The sequence below is a fragment of the Embiotoca jacksoni genome, unplaced genomic scaffold (genome assembly GCF_022577435.1).
Source record: "Embiotoca jacksoni isolate LCO1_2020_lvr unplaced genomic scaffold, fEmbJac1.0.p SCAF_20, whole genome shotgun sequence".
Classification (NCBI taxonomy): domain Eukaryota; kingdom Metazoa; phylum Chordata; class Actinopteri; family Embiotocidae; genus Embiotoca; species Embiotoca jacksoni.
Window position 1 is genome coordinate 11,458,291 of NW_027185341.1, and position 25,413 is coordinate 11,483,703.

At 40.7% G+C, this 25,413-nt stretch overlaps 2 protein-coding genes across 2 annotated transcripts; one reads left to right on the forward strand and one right to left on the reverse strand.

Moving 5' to 3' along the window:
• The first annotated feature begins 1,477 nt into the window (after positions 1-1,477).
• Positions 1,478-11,422, forward strand: foxk2a (forkhead box K2a). Its single transcript, XM_069156256.1, has 9 exons — positions 1,478-1,976; positions 3,185-3,379; positions 3,508-3,649; positions 4,067-4,213; positions 5,001-5,194; positions 5,315-5,517; positions 5,785-6,042; positions 6,162-6,359; positions 8,353-11,422. The coding sequence occupies exons 1-9, from the start codon at positions 1,681-1,683 to the stop codon at positions 8,556-8,558; spliced, it is 1,839 nt and encodes a 612-aa protein (XP_069012357.1). The 5' UTR covers positions 1,478-1,680; the 3' UTR covers positions 8,559-11,422.
• A 1,198-nt stretch (positions 11,423-12,620) lies between these two features.
• wdr45b (WD repeat domain 45B) lies at positions 12,621-25,060 on the reverse strand. Its single transcript, XM_069156262.1, has 10 exons — positions 24,897-25,060; positions 22,896-22,970; positions 20,516-20,617; positions 20,225-20,312; positions 19,793-19,887; positions 18,520-18,710; positions 18,270-18,355; positions 16,689-16,790; positions 16,429-16,550; positions 12,621-15,378 (listed from the first exon to the last, which is right to left on the reverse strand). The coding sequence occupies exons 1-10, from the start codon at positions 24,961-24,963 to the stop codon at positions 15,272-15,274; spliced, it is 1,035 nt and encodes a 344-aa protein (XP_069012363.1). The 5' UTR covers positions 24,964-25,060; the 3' UTR covers positions 12,621-15,271.
• Positions 25,061-25,413: the final 353 nt, after the last annotated feature.

The window sequence follows — 25,413 nt, forward strand, 5'->3', positions numbered from 1 at the left end:
GGATTTTTCAAAGTTTTGACTATATATATTATTTGAGTCAATATCCAGATAACGATGTAAACTGCGACTTGTACAGGTTGACGGAGGCCTACAACCACAAAGCTGTAATTCTGGATAGGTATGGTCTACAGCTGAGTCCAAATTCTGGGGCTGCTTCCTTCGAAGGACGCGGCCCACACACATTTGTAGATCGAGAAGACCAAACCGAAATGAAACGGTCTGGTCTCAGCACAATTTCCTGTTCGTGTCACCAGCTTTCATCAGTTATGAGATGAATTGTTGTGTATGTTATTGAAACAAAAAAACTGAATATAACTGCATAACATAGAGGGACACAACAAAAGAAATAGAATAGGAACATTACGGATGATTTACTTGGATATTACTCTCTTTAAAGATTCTCTAATTAATGTTCTTATTAAAAAGAGATCAAACAACTATGCACAATGTTAAAGATGCCGTACAAAATGAATTATCACCCCATGCTGTTGCTCCACTCAGCTTTACAGTGTTTTCAGCCTTTTTCGGCACATTGTTTTGATCTTTCAACTTACTGATTTACTGCTTGCATTCACTCTCGCTGCTCCCACCTGTGCCAGCAGGCCACTGTTTCTAATGAAAAAAAGGCTCATCTATCCAGCACCAAATGCTATTCTGTTTGTCGTGGGCACCAAACACTGTATCGCCAGATAGTTGATATACAGCAGCCTGTGTTCAGTAGATTGTGACTATCGAGTGAACAGCAGCCTGAGTCAGATATTTTTCTCAGGAGTTGATGGGAGACCAAAAGCAGAGCTGGAAGAATATTGGAATTGCAACAAAAACAACACCACATAAATGATAATGTTGCTTTACATCTGCTGTGTGTGTAAATAGGCAAGAGTTAGCCAGTATTTATCATAGTGTTGATATCATATTGTTTTTAAAACTTGATTGCGGACAATCAATAAACAAATAAAACAGTTAATGCAGCTTTAAGTAACTTAGACGCTATCCAAGAATTATATAATTCATTCTTGACGTATGAAACGTATGAATGTAGAGCTTTTAGAGATGACATCATTTTTAGTGGTATGTAAATACTTAATATTTTTAGAATACTAATCGACAAACGAGGGAGCATTAAGACCATTAAGCTCTGCCCCCTTAAATAAAAAAGGAGAAGACAAGCCGAGAAATGTCTCTCCAAAGATCAAAATATCATGATGAACAGTCTGAGCAGTTGAGCTTCCTCTGGTCTTGTCTACATCAAATTCCACTCCTTGAAATCACGACGCCGCATTTTACATCTCTCCGTCCATCTGCGTGTCAGCCTGCACTGCAACCGAACACGATTTCCTACGGTTATTTTTATTATTGTTGTCATTGGTAAACACCACACATCTGCCTACCCAGGTCAGTTTCTCATTGGTTGAGCGGATTGTCTGTCGAAGTACATGCGTCCGTTTGGCGGCTTTTGATTGGTCCGTAGCCTCTTTTTTTCCTCTTCTTCACGGCGGTGGGTCGGAGCCGCTGTGTCCCCGGTCTGGCACGTTCCTAGCTTAATTCTCCACGGTGTAAAATTGGATCCCCCCTTATTTCACAAACCCCAAAAATTATTCCCCCTTCAATTCCCTGCAACCGCTTAATACACGCGCTTTAACACACACTTCCAAAATCTCTACCCAGTACCTTAAGAAGATGGCGATGGTAAGCGGGATGTCGGGGTCGGCGGTAGCCCGGCTCGAGGGCCGAGAATTCGAGTATCTGATGAAGAAAAAGTCGGTGACCATCGGCCGGAACTCTTCGCAGGGTTCGGTGGACGTCAGCATGGGACACTCCAGCTTCATATCCCGGCGGCACCTCGAAATATTCACCGCAGGGGAAGATGGCACTGGCACTGGGGAATTCTATCTTCGATGCCTTGGAAAAAACGGGGTGTTTGTTGATGGGGTGTTCCAGAGAAGAGGGGCTCCACCTCTCCAGCTTCCACGAATGTAAGATTGATAGAACCAGTGTGTTTGAAATGATAATATACATGCGGATTTATGGGCTCGTGTGTTGTTATTGTTTTGTTACCCCGCAGCAGTGTTACACGTGCTGTGTCAAGCAACACCGAGCCGGAGCTGTGCCGCTCCGTGTGTGTATTGGCAATAACGTCACACCTAATCTCCATACCAAATATGGGAGTGTAGTAATACCGATGCTCATATTTACTACAAAAATACGCTGAACTTGATTCACAATCGTGGGTTATTGGTTTTGCTTACGTGCTTAATTCGGCGTACACATCGACCAAGCAAGACGTCAGTGAAACGTCAGAGTCAAAGAATTGGTGCCCTGCTAGTCACTATAACGCATCTCGTGGAAGATGGCCCCTAACGTAAAAAAGTGATATGTTTGTTGTATTTATTTTTGATAGAACATGTGCCGAATTGCAGACGGTCCCCCAACAATTAAAAACCGTCCAACTACTTCAATGCATTTACTGAAATACGAAACATTCAAATGTGTGAGTTGTAACAGGATTTGGTTCGACTTTATTTGTTTTGGGGTTAACTCGAGCTGCTCGTCTCCCGCTCAACACGCCACCAAACACAGGCTGATCGTTGAACTCCAACTAGACGCTAGTGATGAACTATTGTTACGTAGGTTGTCCAACACAATTTTTAAACATGGCATCGTGTTACAATGGTACCCACAACGTTAAGGTGCGTGTTACATTAATCTGGCTCAATGTCAACTTGGCCTCATGTTCCTCACTGCCTGTTTACACTGCTCCTCTTCACTTATTTTATTTTTCAGCTCTTGTGTTTACAGTTAAAACCTCATAAATGTTTAGGCAGGGCTTATTCATGTTGTCGCCAGCCATAGTAGGAATTCAAATTGAGATGTCAGCTGCTGATCCAAATATACTCCATTAATAATAAATTAGACATGTTAGACATGATCTGTTGCGTAATGGTGATGGTGGACGTCCATATTTAAACAGTGTGAAGCTGACTCTTAGTGCTTCTCTCTGAGCTTCAAGTTGCACCTTTTTGGCTTTGCTTGTTGCTCGTCAGGAAGCTTGTCTGCACAGTAACATTGTAATATGCACTCAAATCACTGGCTGTGTTATGCCACTGATTTAAAATAGGAAGATGTCTGCATTATACACATGCTTTATGTTTTGTTTTGTTTTGCGCTTCTCTTCCTTTCTCAGGTGTTGTTTCCGCTTCCCCAGCACAAGTATAAAGATCACATTTACAGCCCTGTTCAGTGACAAGAAGGAGCCAAGGAACGTGCCGGAATCACCGGTCAAGCCCGTCCAACCCCAAATTTCACCACTGACTATAAACATTCCAGACAACATTTCCCACCTCATGAGCCCACTGCCTTCACCGACCGGCACCATCAGGTATGAGTGGTCAACTTGTGTTTGTGGATAATTAAAAAGGAGTTGTTGTTTTTTGTTTTTTTTTAACCTGAGGCTAATTTTTCAGTGGCACAAATCAAAGAGATGTGTTTTGTGAATGTATTTCACAGTGCGGCAAACTCCTGTCCGTCAAGTCCGCGGGGGGCCGGACTCTCCAGCTACAGGATGGGCCGTGTTTTGGCCGCCGACCTCATAGGAGACAATTCCCAATCAGAAAATGACAAGGAGGCCTCAGGTGAAGACAGCCCAAAGGTGAGAGCAAAACGGTCCGGAGCCGAGTGGAAAAACTGGGCAAAAGCAGTGCCATATTGTATTTTATTACAATATTTCATATTGTTGATATGTCTGAGGGATTTTGAACATGGATTCAAAGTAGATATCAGAAACAAGAGTGTGCATGATGAAGGCAGCAGACTTGAAAGAAGTCTCAATGGATTTGAGCGCTGTGAACATCACATTGAAGTCTAAAAATTGCCCAACGCTCAGCGCAGCATAGACTTTGTAGCACAGATCCTGGTTGAACTGTGTGTGTGTGTGTGTGTGTGTGTGTGTGTGTGTGTGTGTGTGTGTCTTTCTCTCTGTCTGTCTGTGTCTGTGTGCAAAAACATGCATGACAATTATTTTTTTTTCCAACAACACATGAATTTAACTTTTTTTCATATTCCGCAGGATGACTCCAAACCACCATATTCATATGCACAGCTAATAGTCCAAGCTATCACCATGGCTCCAGATAAACAGCTAACACTGAATGGAATATACACTCACATTACCAAGAACTATCCCTACTACCGGACCGCTGATAAAGGCTGGCAGGTCAGTGTCTTCCTTATCTGGTACAACTGTCTTATATTTACGGTAGCTTTGTGGTGGAATAATAATAATAATAAAGACTTAGTTTGGTCACTCTCTCTTGTTTCTTTTTTTTTTATATATAAATTCTCATTTTTGTGCTCAACTATGACGTGAACACGTTTTAGATCATGTCGTCATTTACAAGATTCCGTGACCTACGAATTGCAATGTCATTCACTCAGAAGCATGTGGAGAAGATGCACTATTACCCTTATCTTGATTTGGATGTTACTTGTTTTTATTGATCAAGTCTGTTCGAATGCATGACTGTGTGTCGATGTGCAGCACTTTGGTCAACCTTTGTTGTGTTTTCAATGTGCTATACAAATACATTTTGACTGGACTAGACTTTAAGGCAACATATGCACACAAAGAAAAGCCATTATGTTCTTTCTCTCACTGTTCTACCTTTTCCGAGTACATATCTTCAGATCCAGAGTTTCCCATTCGCGGGTTCTGCTGTGGCGGCCCGGTTAGAATAAATTACTGTTTCAGCTTTGGTAATATTAATAATAATTAGGTAAATCTTACCTAAGAATGCCTTTTTTATTTTCATCAAACTAATGCACTTCTGGCCACACACCTGTCATGAGTTGCATATGGTGCGAGTCATGCAACAACAAGGGAGTATTCCAACACTGTAAAACACAAATGCTCTACCCACCCCCATCATTTTGACTTTTACAACAATGTTTGTGTATTTTGTGTGTGTGTGTGTGTGTGTGTGTGTGTGTGTGTGTGTACATAGAACTCGATCCGCCACAACCTGTCCCTGAACCGGTACTTCATCAAAGTGGCCCGCTCTCAGGAGGAGCCGGGCAAAGGCTCGTTCTGGAGGATCGACCCGGCCTCGGAGGGCAAGCTGATTGAACAAGCCTTCAGGAAGCGCCGGCCGAGAGGAGTGCCCTGCTTCAGGACCCCTTTGGGGCCGCTCTCATCCAGGTGAACACGGACTTGATGCTAAACATGAGCGTATTACTTTCAACACTCACTGCCATGTACGGTTTGAGTGAGAGGTTTTATACAGCGCCGATGAACCCTGCTTTTCTTTCACTGTCCCAGGAGTGCGCCAGCTTCTCCCAACCACACAGGGGCACTCTCTGCCCACTCCAGCGGGGTCCAGACTCCAGACAGCCTGTCCAGAGAGGGGTCCCCGGTTCCCATGGAGCCAGAGCCAACCCCACCGCCAGCCCCCACCCAAACCACTACAGTCCAGCCCAAACTCGCTGTAATTCAAGAGGCTCGCTTTGCACAGAACTCCCCTGGTAAAACAGTGCATTAAAAAAAGTGTTGTCCCTTTCACGGCACCGTTTATCAGATACTCTTGCGAAAGATCTCATGTAAACTGACATGTTGTAGATTATTTGTGGCAAAATTAAGAGGACAATGCTACCATTGTTATTTAATTTTTGACCTTTTCATGTGACGGTGTGTCTTATTTGTGTCCCTTTTTATCTAAGTAAATGGCAGTCTCACTGACCTTTACCCCTCCCCCCCCCCCCACACACACACCTCTCCCCGCCCTCTGATAGGCTCCCCCCTCAGCAACCAGCCAGTATTGATCGCTGTGCAACGTACGATGCCTCAAACGACCATGAAGCCTGTGACCTATGCCATGGCAACGCCAGCCATCGTAACAACAACGGTAAATTCTGCCCCCGTCATGCAGACGGTGCACGTCGTCCATCAGATCCCGGCCGTCACCATGGCAACTGTTAGCGGACAATCCGCTGCTACACTGATCCCAGAACCTCAGGAGAATGGAGGAGGAGAGCATCAAGAAATCAAAGGTGATGCTGCTTGCAAATTGTCATTCACACCAAATTCCCCGTGGACCAAAATGTTGTCATTAGATATAAAGTTGTAAGTATTGTATTCAGTTTCATAGACTTTCTCCTCCCGTGTACAGTAAAAGTGGAGCCGGTGCCATCCATCACAGCCTCGTCTATAGGGGGAGTCAGTCGCATCATCCAGAGCTCACAGGCCGCTCCCTTGACAACGGTCACCATCTTGCAACAAGCCCCGCTCGGTCATCACCAGCTCCCAATAAAGGCCATCACACAGAACGGCACTCATCTGGTCCCCATCACTACTGCTGCCAGCACAGGTGGGTCTCACACACACACACACACACACACACACACACACACACACACACACACACACACACACACACACACACGTCTACCGTCAACTCTCATAGAATAGCCAGTATTTAAGTAATTGTCTGTAATAAAGGTAAAGAAAAAATGTTGGGTGGTGAAATGAACTAGCAAACACGACTTCCATTCCAACATGATAACTTGTGCGTTTCCACAGTAGTTGTGTTACTTTGAAATAGCGTTTTGCTTCAGTAATTAATTCCAGTTTTTCACTTGTATTCAAGCTGCCTCAGCACTCTCCACGGGTACTGATCTTACTATTACTCTTTGGCTTTTAATGTGAAAAATGTACTGGAAGTGTGGAATTTCAAGGTCATTTCATGACTTTCACTTTTCAGGTCTTGCATTAGCCATCATAAGGGGCTAGCCATTACATGTTGAATATGGCATTTGTCCGACTTGTATGTTGACAGTGGTAGTGGAGAGTGACAGGAAGTGAGTGGGAATGAGAGACGGCAAAGGTCCGGGTCGGCCGAACCCGTAGCAGGGACTCGCTGCTCAGGACGTATGCGCGCTTGTGGTATGGATGTATTGAAAGGTTTGAGTTCGCATTGAAGGGATAGTTCGGATTTGTTGTTGGCTGTACTGGCACAGAAGTTAAGCAATGCACTGCTTTGGAGAGAGTCGCCAACAAAACGTACTTCAGCCACCTAAAAAAAGTCAATATTAAGTGTTCACTGTACTGCACGTAGAATGTTTTCACCACTTTAACTTGCCGTCAAACGGCCCTTTTCGAAATGTGCCGTTGTGTCAGCCACCATTGTCCTTTCGTTGGATGCCTGTTCGTAAGTATGATTTCCTGTTTCTAGAGAGCAGCTCGCTGTGGAAATAGGTGAAGACGTACTTGACTCCGCCCACCGCAATGCTCCCGTAGAACTGTGGCCGCACGGTGACGACTCCGCCCACGCCGCTGCACACAGCGGGCGTTCACTTGAACTTGTTGCCTTTTTATTTATGTTTATTAATATCAAGTGTTTGACCGTGGTTAAGTGCAATGACACGGAAGTGGAGAGGTTTTTTTTTTCTAAATATAGTTGCAGCGGTTGGTAGTTTCCTTACAGACAGATTGGTTCAAGCCGATCCGACTTTTTTTTTTTTTTTTTTTTTTTTTTTCTTGAGTACCAACGAGCTGCAGCAGACTGATCTGAAGCACCGGCAGTTCAACTGATCGGTGTGGAGATTCTCCTTTTGTTCAACCTGTTTCCACCTGCAGGGTAGCTAACGCTACGTTATGTTGAGAGACAGGAGCAGACTTTTCTGTTCGGTCAGTTCACTGTCAGGTTTTATTCCGTTGATTCATCTGGTATTCTACGCTATGCTGTATGCTAAAACCTGTATTCTTTTTTTTAAAGATTGTTGTTCATAGTAATTCATTCAATCATTCAACCTTTATTTATACTCGAGAATTCATTGAGGGTGACCCTCATTTACAATGACATCGAGTCATTTACAGAGCAAAGAACAAATAAAAACAGTGATCACAGCAATAAGACCGAGTTGACAGAGATGAGATTGTAACCACAGTTGAGCTTCTAGTTAACCGTTTACGGTCAGATGAAGGAAGATTAACTTGAAAGGTGAATTGAAATTAACAAAAATAAGAAGGTTATATAAGAAGCATTAAAATATAAGTTATGTAGTTTGAGTAGATAAAACAGCAGTAAAGTACAGTTATATAAAACAATTACAAGTACAGGTTTGGAGATTTAAAATCAAGCTTCGGAAATGTGTGAATGGAATAAGTGAATTGATTTTAAGGAGATTCTGTATTTTGTTCCAGGAGTCGGGTGCACTAGAATTAAAAGCAGACTTTTTGTTGTTGTTGTTGTTCCATTTATTTATCTAATATTCCGCCAGTACTATAAATTCCTGAACTGTCATCTATTACTTCACACTCCATATCAGACTCTAATTGTTAACCGTCCTCTTTCCCATCAGCCATTGCGAACCCTCTCCATCTCCTAGCAACTCACGCTTCTGCCTCAGCTTCCCTCCCCACCAAAAGGCAGAACGGAGAACTGCAAGACCAACTCGAGCCAAAGAGGGTGAAAACGGAGCAGAATTCAGACGCAGCGGCCGCCAACAATGGCACCACGGACCGAGCCGGGAAAGGAGGGGTCAGCGAGCAGGTCGGTGGCAAGTAGCCCTCCTCCAGCGCTCCGGTCCGCATCCTGACCCCTGCTCTCCCGTACGCATCGAGCCTATAACGTCCACAATCTCACCCCACCATCTGACCCGGTGTCATCAACTACTCCAAGGTGCCAAAAAGAGAAGGATTACAGAATGTGCAACCCCCCCCCCACCCACCCACCCTCTCTTTCTCTTTTCTTTATAACCACAAAATACGATGCAAAAAAACCGAAAAGACCAAATTGAAAAAATGGAATCGGAGTTGCTAATGACTGCGGAGCCTCGATGTTTCAGACCCAGATGGTAAGATGAAGCACAGAAAACGAAAGCAAAACAGATTTTCAAATTCAGATTTCCAAATTCAAGAAGAAAAAAAAAGACTTATTAAAACATGCGAGGAGTCCCGAAACTCCTCCCAAAGAAGATAAAGGAGCCTCATTCTGGTAGCGTCACAGACAAGCGTTAACTGTGTGTCGGATAGAAAAAGCAGCCAAGCACCAGTAGTGTATACCGCAAAAGGGAAACGTGTTTACGTGTGTGTGGACATTCCCATCTTCGGCAGCTAGCCTCCATGTCGACCTACCTAATCCAGTCGTGAGTAGATATGCAGTATTCCGTTGTACAAGTGTATCTTTCGATCTTTTTTGAGTGTTTTCTCCGTTTCCCAACACACAGATACTATCTAGTAATAATTAAAATAACTAAAAGCTATAAGTGGGGTCTTTGAGAACACTTAAAACATCACGAGATTTTGAGAATCCTTTTTTTTTTGTTGTTGTTGTTGTTTTTGTATGTGGACTCTGTTCGGTGAAATGAATGTAGTCTCCTTTTTTTTTTTTTTCTCAAAAAAAAAAAAACACTATGGAGTGGATGTTCTTTTTTCTGCTCATTCATGCAAATGACATTTCTTTTATCACTGTAAATCTACAGATTTTTTTCATACTTTAGAAATATACTACGAGATCAAAAATATATTCTCGTGTATTTGACTATACACTTCATCGAGCTTGCATGTTACGGATGTAGAAACAATGTACCTGAGCAGATTATCTGAATATGGAACTGAAGAAAATCTAGACTGAATCTACGCTATATGATTCTGACCAGTGCTGCACTTAAACTCTTAGTTCTTTTTTTATTTTTGCATTTTTATTGGTTTAGTTTCCGTTTTGTTTTTCCCCTGTCATCATTGGCTGTGTTTATTACCTTTGTGTTAAAGTTGGCAGTCTCTTGGCTTGATTCTTTTAATTCTGTCTAGGCGACTAAAAAGTCTATTCAGATTGTATTCTATGTTCTGGAGGAGAAACAAGTGAGATAGGTGTTTGTTCTGCTTCAATGGATAAAAGCTTTTTTTTTATAAATTTATTTAAAACATAAACCTCCTAGTTTGTATTTGTTTTGAGTAAATGCCTTCTTTGCTGGGCGCAAACGCAAACTTATATCTGTTATTTCTTTTGCTGGAAAGATGCGTGAGGGAGAGTTTCCATCTCCGTAGCACGCCGCGAGGTTTTCTTCAGGAGGGCTTCGGCGAGAACTCTTCCCACTTTGGTCAGGTTGTTGGAGGAAGTCTGTGCACCACATGGGTGGAAATGCTTCCTGTAACACTATTAACTTCCTGAAAGGAACGAAAACAGCTTGACTCAAACATTCCCCATCGTATGTCGTCATAGAAAAGCGGGGACAGTGTATTGAGCAGTAACTACAGAAACGAGGAAAAAAGTTCCCCCCCAAAAAAGGGGCTTCAAGTCAAATCGTGTAATAGGAAGGTATTTTAGAAAAACATTTTTAGTTTTATGTCCTTTTTTAAGAATTCAACCTTGCATTAAATCTGTTGTTTCTTCTTCAACTCCCTTTTGTTTAATAGATTAATTATGAATTAAATAAGTGATTTCAAAACAGATCAAACATGAAATCACAGGAAATCCACTAGAGTCGAGGCTCGTGACTAAGCTAGTCAACCGTTAAATAGATTTCCAAACAACGAGTTGGGTTTTTTTAACTTTTTTATCAATAGTATAATTTTTGTTTTTGTCTTAATTATGTGGTTAAGCATAATCGAGATATCGGAGTATCAAAACAGATCTTTTAATTATAGGAAGTGGGAAAAAAACCATGAATTTATGTAGTAATGCCTGCTGCCCATGTGAGGGTGAAGTTGGACAGTTGAGTCTTGACCAGAAGGTCCCGCCGGCTAAAATCCAGTCTGTGCTTCGCTCAAAACGAGTGGCAATTCTAGAAACTTGACAATGTCCCATTTAACTTGTCGCATTTACGACAACTGAGAAGTGTTGGATTTAGTACCAAAACTGTGTTTTTGTCATTTATAAAACTAAATAGTAAATCTGGAATTATATTCCACAAAAGAAGACCAATGAAATGATATTTTGGAATACACCTCATTATTTGCTTCTGTGTCGCTCTGCTGGTCATTTGGCATCATACTGGTCTGGACAGGCAACAATGGAATTGGAATTTTAACTTTTGGGAACATAGGTCATAAATAATGGATACAATTCAAAATCATATCATAAAAACATATATACATTGGATGAGGAGTAATATGTCAGTATAATATACTGCTGATAATTGCAAAATATGGCATAATCCTTCCTGAAACATGTACAAATTAAATGGAGAAACTACTTCTTCCAACAGATTCTTCATCAAATAATTCAGACTGTGAAAAATCTTGACAGCTGTTGGTTTAGTGGCTGTTAAATATTATTAAAATGATCTGATGTGTATATGTAATCAGAATCAGAATGTAATCAGAAAGTCTTGACTGTTGCTGTTGCACACCAACAGAGCGCAGCACACTGATGGTATGCAGGAACCTTTGTCAATAAATATTCCAAGTTATGTTGGTCGATCAACATCAGCACCTGTGTTCCACGCGTTGTTTTTTTTACCGCTAATACGTGTGCATTCGGGATATCAGCAATGACTTGAGCAAAAAGCAATCATCGAAATTTGTGGAAAACTTGGGAAATCTGCAACGAGATTTGAAATGCTTGAGAAAGCGGAAATAAATGAAGCAGTGTGTGGAGTCGGGTCTTTTTGAGGGGCGTTCGATTTACTGTGATATCCTGAAACCTCTGATGGGAAACATGCCAACGATGTCACACACACACACACACACACACACACACACACACACACACACACACACAAAAGCTTCTCACCAGCAACTACAGTCAAACCTCCCCACCACTCCTTGCAGGTTTCGGCTCTCTGCAACATCTGTTCCTAAAAAACATTTCACAAAATTTGATGTATGCTCTCTGCTCGAGTTTCAGGTCCATGGTGAAATCGCAAATGCGCACACGTCCCAGCGGTCGCAAAAACGCATTGCACACAGGTCCTATAGTGCAACTAGAGTAACGGTTAACTGGTGGAACTTCTCATTGGGTTTAAATGAGGCTTTTAGAAAGCAATTACACTCACTGACGTTAACCAACTTAACCAACTAACTGGTTATTGGTGTACTTTTGCTTTTTTTGTGTGTGGATGGGTTGGACTTTTAGGGACTGCTAACGAGGCCACAGGCATTACCTCGTTGGTAAAAAAAAAAATGTTCCTACTTTTTTTTCTTGGTTTTTGTACTTTAAAAAAAAAAAATTCTCAAAACATACACATTTCTGTGGTATATATATATATATATATACATACATATATATATATATATATATATATACATATATATATTTTATTTATTTTTTTATAAGAATTGGAAAAAAGTCAGATTCAGGTCTGAATTTTCCCATTTAATCACTGACTTTTGGATTTGGGGGGGAACCCTTTGGAAGTGCTCAGTCATAAGAAACTTTCATGGTACCCCCCTTAAGGTTTCAGAAATTTGACACTTTTTTTTAAACAGATATTTTACGGACCAAACAGTTGATCGAGAAAATAATCTGCAGATTGATTGATCGCTAAAATAATAGTTAGTTGCAGCTCTAATACTGACGGATAGAAACACCATTAAAATAGTAAATGTAAAAAAAACACGTGTGCAACATGTAGGTTTAGTGCAATTGGTTTCCACGGTACAAAATGTGTGAAATAGGGCATAAAAATTAACTGTAAAAGCAGATGTTAAATTTTAATCACAAATTTAAATGCAGATTTTTACAATCATTCTGAGTGTGTCAGAAACAAGTTGGCTTTTTCAGTTTGTGCAGCATCCCTCCCCTGGTCCGTGACCACCTAAGTGTCGTGTATGTTCAGCATGACACCTGCAAAAGTACAATCTGATGCAGTAAGCAACAAAAATTAGATGTTTTTTTGCAATAAATCAGCTGTCAAGTGACAAATTAAAATGAAAAAATGAGCCATTAAACACAACTTTTCTTACATCCGTTCCCACTGTGGGTGAATCGAAACTGAAGAGATCTCCTGTTTATGGCCGCAGGGGTTCAACAAAGCACTTCAGCGTCCCTGATGTGCCTCGGCAGAATTAGGCAGTTTACAAAGATGCACCGGCAGACAAAAAAAAAAAAGACACCGTTGGGGTCAAACAGGTGCGACCGCAGCGCCACACTGGCCAACCAAAAGTATGTGAAGCAACCAATCCTATTTCTGATCATACTGGGATAATAACACTTAACATGAAGTAGTCTTGAACCAAGTTCAAAATGTTTATATTTTTACAGTTGATTGGGGGTGTTGAGTAGAAAATCACCAACACATCTCCTAAATCAGTTACACTTTGGAAATTAACAATTGAAACTGTGTTTGGCTCTTAAATTTTCTGATCAGGTGGAAACAAACACTCAGCTTCACAAACTCTGGAATAAATATTTCAAAATCTTTTGGGATTGTAGTCACTTTCTTGCAGACTTAGATAAGAAGGTCAATACCAGACATCTGTAGGCTGAACGCTAAGGCTTATATTAGCAAAAAGACTAAAATGGTGAAACAGCATAGCTTTTGTCAACAGATAACAAAATGTGTGTAACTGAAGCTCTAAAGCTAAAATAATCATCATGAAAAATATGGCTTGCTGGATTCAAACAAAACCCACAGTAGGAATTCACTGCCACATAATCAAATGATAAAACATTTTCTCATTTTTACATTTCAGTTTTTCTACAAATTATACCAACAAGCAATAACAAGTGAGCTTTAAAAGGTGCCGATAGGGGAATTTTGTTATCTTCAGAGCACATCTTTGCTGTTTCCAGTTTTTAAGATAAACTGGCTACTAGCTCGAACTTCATATTGAACTGAACGTGATATCAATCTTCTCATCGAACTTTCATCAAGTAAGTAATTAATTGTACCCCCCCACCCCCAATTTTTTTAAGCTTTCTTGTTCAGGTGGAACCAAAAAAAACCAAATATTTTCAAATTGTGGGAAATGTGCTTAAATTAGCGTAAAAGTGTAGACGGTTGAAAACTAGCCCATCTTCCGTCTGCAGATATCAAAAGTCACCTCTAAAGCTAACTGGTAAACACCAGCTCGCTGAATCCTTACAAAACAGAAGCATAAAAAAAACTGAGTAGTATTTTATCAAGTCACTGCTCCTGGCTCTGAAACAATCTGACCCCGTGAAAAATTATATTTTGTTCTTTTTTACCTGTCAGTTTCTGTGCGTACAAGCTATAACATTTATTTAAATGAGCTTTAGAGTGCTCAGACGGATTTGGTTACCTTCCGACGGAGGCCAGGCAAACTGCTTCCAGTCTTTAAGCTAAGCTGAAGCTAAACAGCTGATAGCTGTAGCTTCATATTTACTCTACAGACATGAAAGTGGTATCAAACAATTTAAGTCTGGGCAAGAAAGTGAATAACGTTTTTTTCTTAAAATGTCAAACTATTTCCTTGAGCTCAATTGTTTGGGTAAGAAAAAACACAAACACTCAAATTTCACAAGCTTTTAACGAAAAAAAAAAAAAAAATAATAATAATTTGGGAAAATAATGTATTGCACAACGTAAGAAAAATGTTTCGTTTTTTTGCTACTATTCTGTACAGTTCTATGTGGTTAGAAGTTCAGTCTGGCAAGCTGCGTATATACAGTGACTATAAGAAAATCTAATAATACTAAGGTTATGGTTCACCAAGCAGGATCAGCGTCCGCTCCCCTGCTCCAGATGTTACTACGAACCTTTAAGACTGAAGTGGGTCACCTCATTCTGATCCTGCTTCGTAAACATCTTTTATGGTACATTTGTATATACACAAACATGTGTGTATGTATGACAACAGTAATATGTGCACACACAGATTCGCTCCAGTCTCAGAGGCACTCCCTATAGTTAGGTTAGGTGGTGTTAGTTGACAAAAAATATCAACATTTTCAATCTGTCTAACTATCGCAATCATCTGTGTGATTAAAAATAGCCATCCATTGTAAATTCCTCGGACGATGTCTTAAAAAGTTTGTCCTTTCAAAAAAATAACTTTCCCTCTTTGTTTGTGTCTTGTGTTTGGTTTGGGAGTAAAGTCAGCATCCTCCGTCCGGAGACGTCAAATCTGTGTCACTTTTTCGTACTTCCGTCCATCCATTTTTTTCAATGAGGGGGTTTCCCCCCCCTCCAAAGTCTGGGCTTCTTCTCTTTATGTCCCTCCTTCATCCGATGCTCTTTTTACAGAGTCTGTGACGATAAGAACAAGTCCAACATGGAACTTCTCCGGCCTCTCCTTCAAAATAATAATAGAAAAAAAAATAATGAGAAACAAAACAGGTGGCTTAATAGGAAGTCTACAGGGAGAGGTCAGAGGTCATATTTTCTCATCGGTCATCTCCAGGAACTGGGCGTAGACATCTCTGGAACACTCCCCTTTCTGGTTGAATAGAAACTTGTAGTAGCTGCCGTCAGCACAAATGGCTACAAGGTGGGAGGAGAGGAGAAAAAGAAAATGTCAGCAGAAAACAAACACAGGCTAGATACAGAGAACCAGAGTTCAACAATGCAATGCTGTATTTAAAAAAAAATAATAATAATAATAATAATTATATGGAAGAACAGGGAATCAGGCAATGAAAATAATACAAATAGAATGGAAAGAAATATCCATATAACAATATTATAGGAAGATTTAATAAAAGGCTTCTTCAAAACAATACATTTTAAGGAGTGATTTTAAAGATGTCACTGCTCTTGCTAGCTTCAAATGCTCAGTCGGGGACTTCTAGAGCTGACGGCATTTGAAAGCAACACCCAGGTCACCTTTTAGTCTCGAGCCGGGACTTAAGAACAGCCAGCAAAGCCCTGCCCGAGGATCTGAGGCCGCCCCACAGGGGGAGCCGCAACTCAAGCAACGTAGCTGGGAGCTAAGGCCATGCAACTTAAAATGTGATCAGTCTGATCTTAAGATCAATTCTAAAACCGACAAGCAGCCGCGTTTAGTATCAACTGAAGGCATGAGATGGATTTTTGGCTTCACCCTCAAAACGCTGAATTACAGTCATCGAACCTTCATCGTCTCATCGAACGATCAAAAACAAGATTGTACAATGTCTGAAATGAAAGGTCATATATTTAAATATGACACCCGGGTTTCTGGCTACAGGTTTGATAATTGAAAACAAGGATTCCAGATTCTTCTGTAAAACAAGGGAGGACTTCGGGGGACAGAAGAGGATTATTTCTAAGTTATATGGCACTTTGTCTCCAAAATGGCTACAAGAGAGTAGCAACCTGGTGATAAGGGGAGACAGATAACCTTCTGTCTGATACACCTTCTGTCTGTCTGTCTGTCTGTCTGATACACCTTCTGTCTGTCTGATACACCTTCTGTCTGTCTGATACACCTTCTGTCTGTCTGTCTGTCTGTCTGATACACCTTCTGTCTGTCTGATACACCTTCTGCCTGTAACCAGCCAGAGTTACATTGTGAGACATGAAGTCATGCATCACATTTCCATCAGAACCTACCTATGACAGCGTTGGGCTCCGTTCCAAAGGCACACACACAGGGAGAGCCAGAGGGAACCTGGAACTTGGAGAAGCTCCATTTAGAGCTGAAGTATTTGGGAAGAAAGCTGGCTGATGCCAAGCTGCAGAGAGAAAGACATGCAAACGTTGTTTTTGTTTTTTCCATCCATGCCACTGGATTTGTAAAAACTATTATGCAGCAGATTCAACACATAAACTGTGTAGAAAAAAAACAAAAAAAACATTCAGCAGGGACGCACCTTGACTGCTTGTTCCTTTTGGGATCCTCTGCAGCAAAGATGTGCACAGTGCCGTGGTCACTGGACACACAGATGAGCGACGCATCCTGGTTGAAATTAATGCTAAAAAAAAAAGACAACAACAACAAGTGGAAACTAATGAGAACAGGGAAAACTGCAAGATTTCATCAGTTCAGATCAACACAGGGACACAAGATAAAAGCACAGAAAGTTGTAGCTGACTTCAGGAGTAGAACTCAATCAGACCTCAGGCACTATACCTGCTGACTGGGTCAAATTGGTAAACAAAAAAACAAACCAAACATTTTCTCTGCTGGAAGCACCAGAACACAAGGCTGAGAGCGTTAGCATTGACAGGCTACTTTTACTGTAAGGTTGAATGTCCTTGTGATGAGCCAGTACTTCCGAATGAAAGCACTGTATCATAAATTCAATATACTCAAAGCAGAACTTTGAACATGTGTAGCTGCAGTGGCTGCTATAACAGGAACATCTACATCAGCTGCACTAAATCTTTCAGTCATGCGATCACTGGCCTGTTGTGGTTCTTTCGGCTGATTCACTCCACAACAGCTTGAATACAAGTAGGACTTTTTAATACACTCAACTCAAAAATAATAATCATTAGGATGTTGTAAAGTTCTTTTTTTTTTTTCTAAATTTGGTTTGTGGTTAGAATCAACTGCTAAACAAAACTAATGAATGTTTAAAAAAAAAAAAAAAGGGGTGATACTGTTATTTATTCTTTCTGGAAGGTCGGTTTGAAAACATGTTATATTTAAATGCTACACAAATGCATTTAAAAAAAAAATCAGACACTGTCCTCATTAGAGACTGTTGCATTAGGGGTGGATCATAGCATACGTGTTTCTAGGCTACTGAGAGTGCGTCTGTTAAATTTTTTTTGTCTCGCCCTGTTTAACCTGCAGGAGAATCTGAAGGCTGCCACGGGGGAAATAAGTCATGACGAGTGAACCGAGTTCCGTTTGCTGACATCTTTACTGCCGGGAGTAAAAACCTGCCTCACAGATGTGATAGATGAGAAGCTCAAAAAAGTAAAATGCGGTCAAAAAAAAGGATTCTGACACTTTAAGAGCCTGTACACTAGTGTAGATATAGTTAGAGATACCCTGATGAGGGTTTTACGTATTTCATGTTTCACTGACGTCTAGACTGTCATGTAAAGCCGAATGGAAATTTTGGACACCGAAGCTTGGAGAGTTGGTAACCGTGATGTGGTGCCTTCATGAGATCACCATATAAAGAAATGTGGTAGTAGCATTACTTCACTCACAATTTCATAGCGACTCTGCAAAGAAGCGGTCTGACATCTTACGTTTGCAGCACTGAAGACGACAATCTGACCGTCCATAAGTCTAATGTAGAAATGAATACTGTTGATGCAACCTGTCAATACACAGTAATCACTTGCAAATACAATAATTAAGGTTGCAGTGCAAGTTAACCAACAACTGTGTGGATGAACTTTGGGTCAAGTAGAAGCAGCATCATTTTCTATTTTTCTGTTGTCATGTTTCCCACAAAAACATGTACAGCAAAGATGTGATCACGGTTACTCACCAGTAAATGTTAGCTGCCTGCGACCCTCGTCTTAGCTCCTGTATGAGCTGACCGGCAGACGTGTCGAAAATTCTAATGAGAGTGCCCTGCGGAAAACACAACGGAAATTCATCTCGAGTCAGCAAGAAGAGAAAACAAACAACACGACAGCTGATGAAGAGGTGTGCCAACATTAAAAAGTCACTGTTCGGTATGCACCTTTTTTTAAAATTTTTTATGACAATTCTCTACTGCCCCGAGCGATACGTACTTTTTCTGATGCGGTAGCTATTCTTGTGCCCTGCAGGTTGAGAGCGATGCAGCACAGTGCTCCCTCGTGGGCGGGGATGTCCACTGGGGGCTTCTCCGTGTTGGCGAGGTCCACTATCTGCACATGGCCAGAATGAGTCCCCGGGAACGCCAGCAGGGAGTTGTTGCTGTTGGGACACAGCACACACAGACCTGAGGAGGACAAGGGAGAGAGCGAGAGACAAGTTTTGGCGTGATAACACATCTGAACGGTGGCTATTTGCTAAAAGTGGTGTCGGCTTCACTCTGGTTGTAGTGTTCCAACCCATGACTGTGTTTCCACTATGTTCATTTACCAACAGCAGTAACGGCGCTGCTGGAATAATGTTGTACTATTTTGTATTACAGACATATTCAGGGCACTTGACTAAAGTTAATGAGCGGGCAACTCATTCATTTAAGATTGTTGAACACAAACAACATTTAATTCCAAACGGTAGACAGCAAAACTGCCACCTCATCGCTTTCAGCGGTGCTTGTTGCTGGATGAGCTGCAAACGTATGTCATTTGATTACGCTGCATAACAGTATGCCATCATCAGGTTGGAGTATTGCCTTTATTACAATTTTTTTTTTTTTTTTAATCATACAAAAACTTACACCAGTATTATCACGAACGATATGATATGGAACACCCGTATTTAGTAGATACTAAAATCTTCTACTTCCATAGTTCTCCACTCGTTTTCACATCATTATTGCACTAAAGGTGAAGAAGCAAAACCTTTTCTTTTTTTTTTTACCCTTTTCCTAACCTTATTTGCGTGCTCCTACATTTCTTTTTATATTGGAGAACATGTGCTTCTTGCGAAAAAAAAAAAAAAAAAGGTTTGTGTCGAGCCGATGGGTCAGTGAGGGCTACGGGTCTAACAAAAGTAATAATAGCCTGTTAATTAAATCCAGCTTGGCTTATTAAATGTTCCTCCTTGAGGCCCTGCTATGACCTGCCGGAGGGTTGCTATTTATCTGCTGGGACCAGGAGGGCTCTTGAAGCCTACGTACATGCGCACACAAAAAAAAAAAATAAAATAAAAAAAAAAAAAATGTGCTTCACTTTCACTATAAGAAAACACTGCATGACACCTGTTGATTTCATGGCTATAGTGTTAGAGAAAACGGTGCACAATAGGCAGTTTTGGGACCAGACTTCTGGTGATTTAAAAGTTGGATAAATCCAACATCCAAGTGCGTGGTTGGCTCAAGTGACAATCTCCATTAAAACAGAGTGAACTGACCTTTGGGGTTATAGCAGGTCTCAAACACATGCAGCTGATGGGGGTTGTGAGTAAAGGTGAACACTTTGATCATTGAATCCAGGACCACCACAATCCTAAGAACAAAAGGGGAATCAATACACAAACTAAAATTGAAACTAAATGTCATACAACATTTTACAAGAACAGTAATGTGACACTTCCAGTGACAAAACCAGAGGATGAATTAGAAGATACATTTTGTATACTGTATGCAAAATACTTTATGGTTTTGAGAGAGATGAATGCCAGGAAAAAAAGAAAAAAAAAAGATCCAACTCTGGTTGTGCCAAAAGAGGAACCTCCACCTTTTATTCAATAATTTACTACACAACACTGATTTTGCATCAAATTATTAAAAATTAAAACTTGCTCTCAACAATATGACAGAAGTGTTTAATAGAGGACTTTTACCTGTCACGCCGGAGCTTCACTGCTTTAACTTCTGTCGAGAACTCGATCTCAATGACTGTCTTCTTCTTCAGGTCATCCCAGATCATCACTAAAGTATCACAAAATATACAAATGCTGCATCATTGCATTGTTTTTATAAATTTGCATTTCTGTTCGTTTCATGTACTTCTTTGAGGAACATTATAAGTTTCCCCGTCACTGCATAGAGATAAGATGTTTATCTGCAGACATTTTTCTTCTCCCTAGAAGAGGAAGCTTTAGAGGATGCTGAAGTTGATCAACAATACATACCTTTGTTTGTTGGGTACTTAGGTTTCTTCCCTCCTCCCACTAGCGCTAGATAGTTACACCTGAACAGCATCTCCACGTGGCCAACCCCGCCCTCCAGGAACTCTGAAAGTCAAAGTCAGTGGGGTGGTAAATAAAATACTGACAGCAAGCATAACTGTTAATGGCACTCAGAGAAGACAGCAGATCCACGCTGCTTCTAATCACTAACGGCTTATTCATCTCTCACGGCTTAGGACTTGCACAACAGCAGACACATTCTACAGTAAGACTTGCTTCCCTCCATGTGCAGCACACACCACGTCAGCAGGAAAGCACTGCAGCGTTCTGCTGTGACTCAAAAAGGGCTGAACACGGACTGTCAAAGAGAAAAGAAAAGGGCTCCCTCGTTCCCGTGAACAATACTTGGGAAACTGCTGACCAGCAGTCACATCTGGTGAGTTTAGGGGAAGTAACACTGGAGCAGGTCATGTGCTGAGTCACATTTTTAGCCGGCTTTGGATAAAACTTCCTCTTAAACCCCTCCATATTCAAGGAGTTGCTTTGTAGTTGCGTTTTTGGGTTGCTGTGAGCAGCAGAAGTGCCTGGTTTGAATGATTTTTTATTTTTTTTGCAGTCACAAACTTAAAAGTTTTATGGAACTGAAATTACCCGCCAACCAAAAAGTAGACTATTTTTTTCTATTACCCCACTTTGGGATGGGAATTTAAAGCACCCTGACCTACTTGTCTGCAATGTAAATGATCAATAATCACTTTGTCTGCAAAAGCTTCTATATTCCTATGTGATATGTGTATTTAAACAACTGGACCACTTGTATAGTAATAGCCCTGTATATTTAGTATTGAAATCAAAAAGAAGCACAGGTAAGTTATTTTGATCATATAGTAAAACTCCAGCAGAATGCTTTAATTAGACTGAAATCATTCTGGTTGTAATAAAGAATATGACAACAGCACAGCAAGCACGATGAACACACGTGGACGACCTTGTTGGTAACTTAAAAAGCTTGTTGATATAATAAGTCATTCCTCCAAAAAAGTGATGATATTAAAAGCAATTGTATCATGTATACCTCAACGCCTCGGATATATCAGAGTAAAGCAAAGCAAGAGAGGGAAGCTTTTTGGGCGTAGTGGGCTCCATGGAAGATGACCCAGGAGGACTCCACTGTTGAATGAAAAACATTAAAGAAAATAGACTGCTACTTGCTCAAATGCATATTGACAATCCACAGTGCTTCTGGGAAATTGTCCTTTGAACAGGCTAAGCAAAAACTCTTAGACTAAAACTCTCTCCTTTTTGGCAAGTCATATCAGCTCTGTGTTCACGGATAAAAGATGAAGTTTTCCAAGCAAAGAAAACCAAAAATGGAAGAGGTTCGGTTCTGTTTTAGGGCTACTTTGCTGCATCAGGCATCTTGAATCTGTGCAGTGCACCATTGAATCTCAAAGACTATCAATGCATTGTGGAGTAAAACATACTTCTCAGTGTTCCAAAGCTTTTGTCTTAATCACGGGTCGATGGGTTCTCCGACAGGATAATGACCCAGAAGACACAGCTAAAACCACCGGGGAATTGCTAAGAACAAAACATTGGGACTATTCTGAAGTGGCCTTTTATGAGCCCCGATCTGAATCCTATCAAACATCTATGTAAAGGACCGAAACATCATGCATTATGGAGAAGGCACCCTTTAGAGCTGAGACAGCTGAGCAGCTGGCTCAGGAAGAGACGATTATGTAAAATGTTCTGTACCAACAAATTTGTCTACATCTATACGTGTAGCAGCTGAAGATGACTAGTCTAGTTTGGATCCTCCAACATTACAAACGGCAAAGCTCTGAGTCTCTAGTCACATAATGCAGTGAGAGGATTTAGAAAATAAATATGAATGCAATTTCCTTACTGCTCAGACTTTTAAAGGTATCATTTGTTCAGGTCAAAAGCAAAGCTGAATGAAGAGCTGCATGCAATCGTCGGAGAACTCAATTTACCCCCAGGAAATCTCGATATCTTTATTTATTAATTGCTTTGCTGTCTCATGTATCACGACTAATAAAAAGAACTGGCATTAGCGGAATATGCACACACTCATAGAACTAGAGTTATGGCTTAGTAACTTGGATGTATTTACTTATGCCAGAAGTCATCTTACATCAGACAACAATTAGGTGATAAAACTGTTTGAAGTGTGAGTGCAATGTAATTAATGTTACTGTAACAAATTCAACACAGCAAATGCATTTTTAATTTCTCAAAAAGTTTCTGTCAAACAAGTATACGTGAACAATTCTAACAGTGAGCTTGAGCGTGGGTAAACTACGAAACAAAATGTTGCACCAACATCAGGGACAAGGTCAGCTCTAAATGTTACTGTTACCTTGTTTCTCCTTCTCTTTGAGAGGATCTGTGTTGTACACACGAAATCCGTTCTCCATTCCACAGGCGAAGCATCCTGGAGAGACAACGGAGATCCAACAGTACAAATCAGAAATGGGTCACCAGCTAGTGTCAACATTCATACATTGTTGGCATTCTTCACAATCGTCTTTCCGTAGGAATCACGTCAATATTTACCATACTAATGACACGGTGGAAGATGAGCTAGGGAGTGATAGTTGAGCAGCCCCTTGAATGCACAGCTGACATGGAGCAGGTAAGAAATGATTAATGTCTGTTGGAATTCATATAAAGTCGGCACGCCTTATTACTGCCAACGATGAGTGAGGCGTTTAAGTGCCATGACATATTCAGGAGTAAGGTTCTTGGTCCCTTTACCTTTTTAAAGTAACATTACTCTAATTACGACAAAGGTAACTGGCACTAGCAGTTTCATTAAAATTAAGGTAAGATTTAACTGCTTTCATCTTGGAAGCAGCTAACATAATATCAGCCCCCATAACGCTGTAATAACTGTGGCGTTAACGTTGAGAATCTATCTTTCAGTGTTATCTAGTTAAAGGCTAGCTGATGGTGTTATTATTTTGGAAAATAACAATTTGTTTAATTTACTGTTTCATCCAGTAGTGCATTTATTCAGTGATGCAATATAACATTATGGGACTAGTTAGTTTGCCCTGATTCTCAAAGTATGAGCAGCATGAGTGAAAAGGCTTTGTTTGGAAAATGATTCCTTGTGACCGTTTTGTAGATAAATTAGATTTTACCAAAGTATTTGTTGGGGGAAAATGTTTGGCGTGGTGAATTTCACCTTTATTAGTTTTACATGTATTAGGTAGGAAAACACCATTTATACCCTAATAGCATAAATAATTTCGTTATTATATTGTCCTACAGGTATACCTGGAAGGCAGCATTATACACCGGGATCCCAAACTAACAAAACTACTGAAACATACATTTTAATTCATTTACAAGTATAGTGGCATTTGTTGGTATCCTTCCACAAAAAAAAACAAAAAAAAGGAACACAATTTTGATGATGTTGATGAACAAATGAACAAATGATTAACGTCTGTTGAAATTCATATAAAGCCGGCGCGCCTTATTACTGCCAACGATGAGTGAGACGTTTAGGTGCCATGACACATTGACACATGACACATGACACATGACACAGTAAGATCATTGGTCACTTTACCTTTTTAAAGTAGCATTACTATAATCACGACAAAGGTAACTGGCACTAGTAGTTTCATTAAAAATGAAGGTTAGATTCACACCCAACGATCAAGAAACATATTTAGACTTTCCGGCCCGTGTAAATGTGTGTGTGGGTGGGGAGCCAAAACAAATTATGCTATATAATGAGAAGGATTAACAAATTATTCCTTAAATCTGTCAACCTGAAAATCATCAGCCCCCATAACGCTGTGTAATAATTATCTGGCATTAAACTTTGAGAAGCTATCTTTGAAGCTAGCTGATGGCTAACCAACGCACGGCTAGTCGATGGAAATGCAGCTATAGCATTTAGCATTAGTGCTAGGCTTATCTACATCATTGGATGGCCGTAACATTCTTTGTTTAAAAGAGTACTGAAATTGTGAATCGCATGTTTGTATCTAAACACTGCAACCCGCATATGACCTACTCTATGGGCGGGACAGCTGAGAAATGCAAGTGGCTGAAAACAAACAAAAAACGTTACGTTACCGAGCTAGCTGAAAGTCTGATGAGCTAACTCGAAGCTAACACCAACGGTACTTTTTAGAGAACGTTGTCTGGAGTAGCAACGACAGAATCAGTCGTATCACTTGATCATCAAGCTCAATGAAAGGTGGTGTTGTTGTTGTTGGATGGTGTTGTGGTCGATTTTGATGCCTTTTGGAATACGTCGGTTTAGCACTGATAGCTTAGCATTGCACGACGCTGCTAAAATTCCACTCGGGAGGACAGAAATCACCATGACGCTTCTCACCGTGATCCTGGTTAAATCCGGCATAAAGGAGCCCGTTCCCGTGAGGATTAGACGGTAGCAAATTCATTGTTATAACAGAAGACGCGAATGCTAAAAGAAAAAACGGTAACAAGTTTAATCCGACGGGGGATCGTCGATGAGCTGGCTGGCGACCATTCCTCCCGCTGCTGGGCAGAGAAGCAGCAGAAAGAAGGAAAACCAAGCGGCGCTGGTTCCTGCTCGGGAGAGTTGTCACCGACAGATCAAAGGAAGTTTTCAAATGGACTTTGTCGACATATTTGAAAAAAATAGTGGAGCCTGAAATAATTGCATTATCTTCATGATCACATAACTAAAGAATAAATTTACTAAAAGTAATGTCAACGAAACAGGCTCTGATCAAAGAAGGGTTTAACGAACCGCGACTTCGCTGACCGCAATCGAGGATTTTGATCACTTCTGACTTAATCAACGTTTGTCACAGAAGATCATTCGGTACGTGTAAGCATGTCAATGATGTTTCTGAGAAGTTGGATTT

Excerpts from the sequence above, each read along its gene's own strand:
- foxk2a (XM_069156256.1), top strand. The coding sequence starts at position 1,681 with ATGGCGATGGTAAGCGGGATGTCGGGGTCGGCGGTAGCCCGGCTCGAG. Across the intron at positions 1,977-3,184 it reads CCTCTCCAGCTTCCACGAAT|GTGTTGTTTCCGCTTCCCCA; the intron begins GTAAGATTGATA and ends TTCCTTTCTCAG. Across the intron at positions 6,360-8,352 it reads CACTACTGCTGCCAGCACAG|CCATTGCGAACCCTCTCCAT; the intron begins GTGGGTCTCACA and ends CTTTCCCATCAG.
- wdr45b (XM_069156262.1), bottom strand. The coding sequence starts at position 24,963 with ATGAATTTGCTACCGTCTAATCCTCACGGGAACGGGCTCCTTTATGCC. Across the intron at positions 18,356-18,519 it reads TAGCTACCGCATCAGAAAAA|GGCACTCTCATTAGAATTTT; the intron begins GTACGTATCGCT and ends TGTTTTCCGCAG. Across the intron at positions 16,791-18,269 it reads CAGGCAGCTAACATTTACTG|CATTAATTTCAACCAGGATG; the intron begins GTGAGTAACCGT and ends TTTTTTTTTTAG.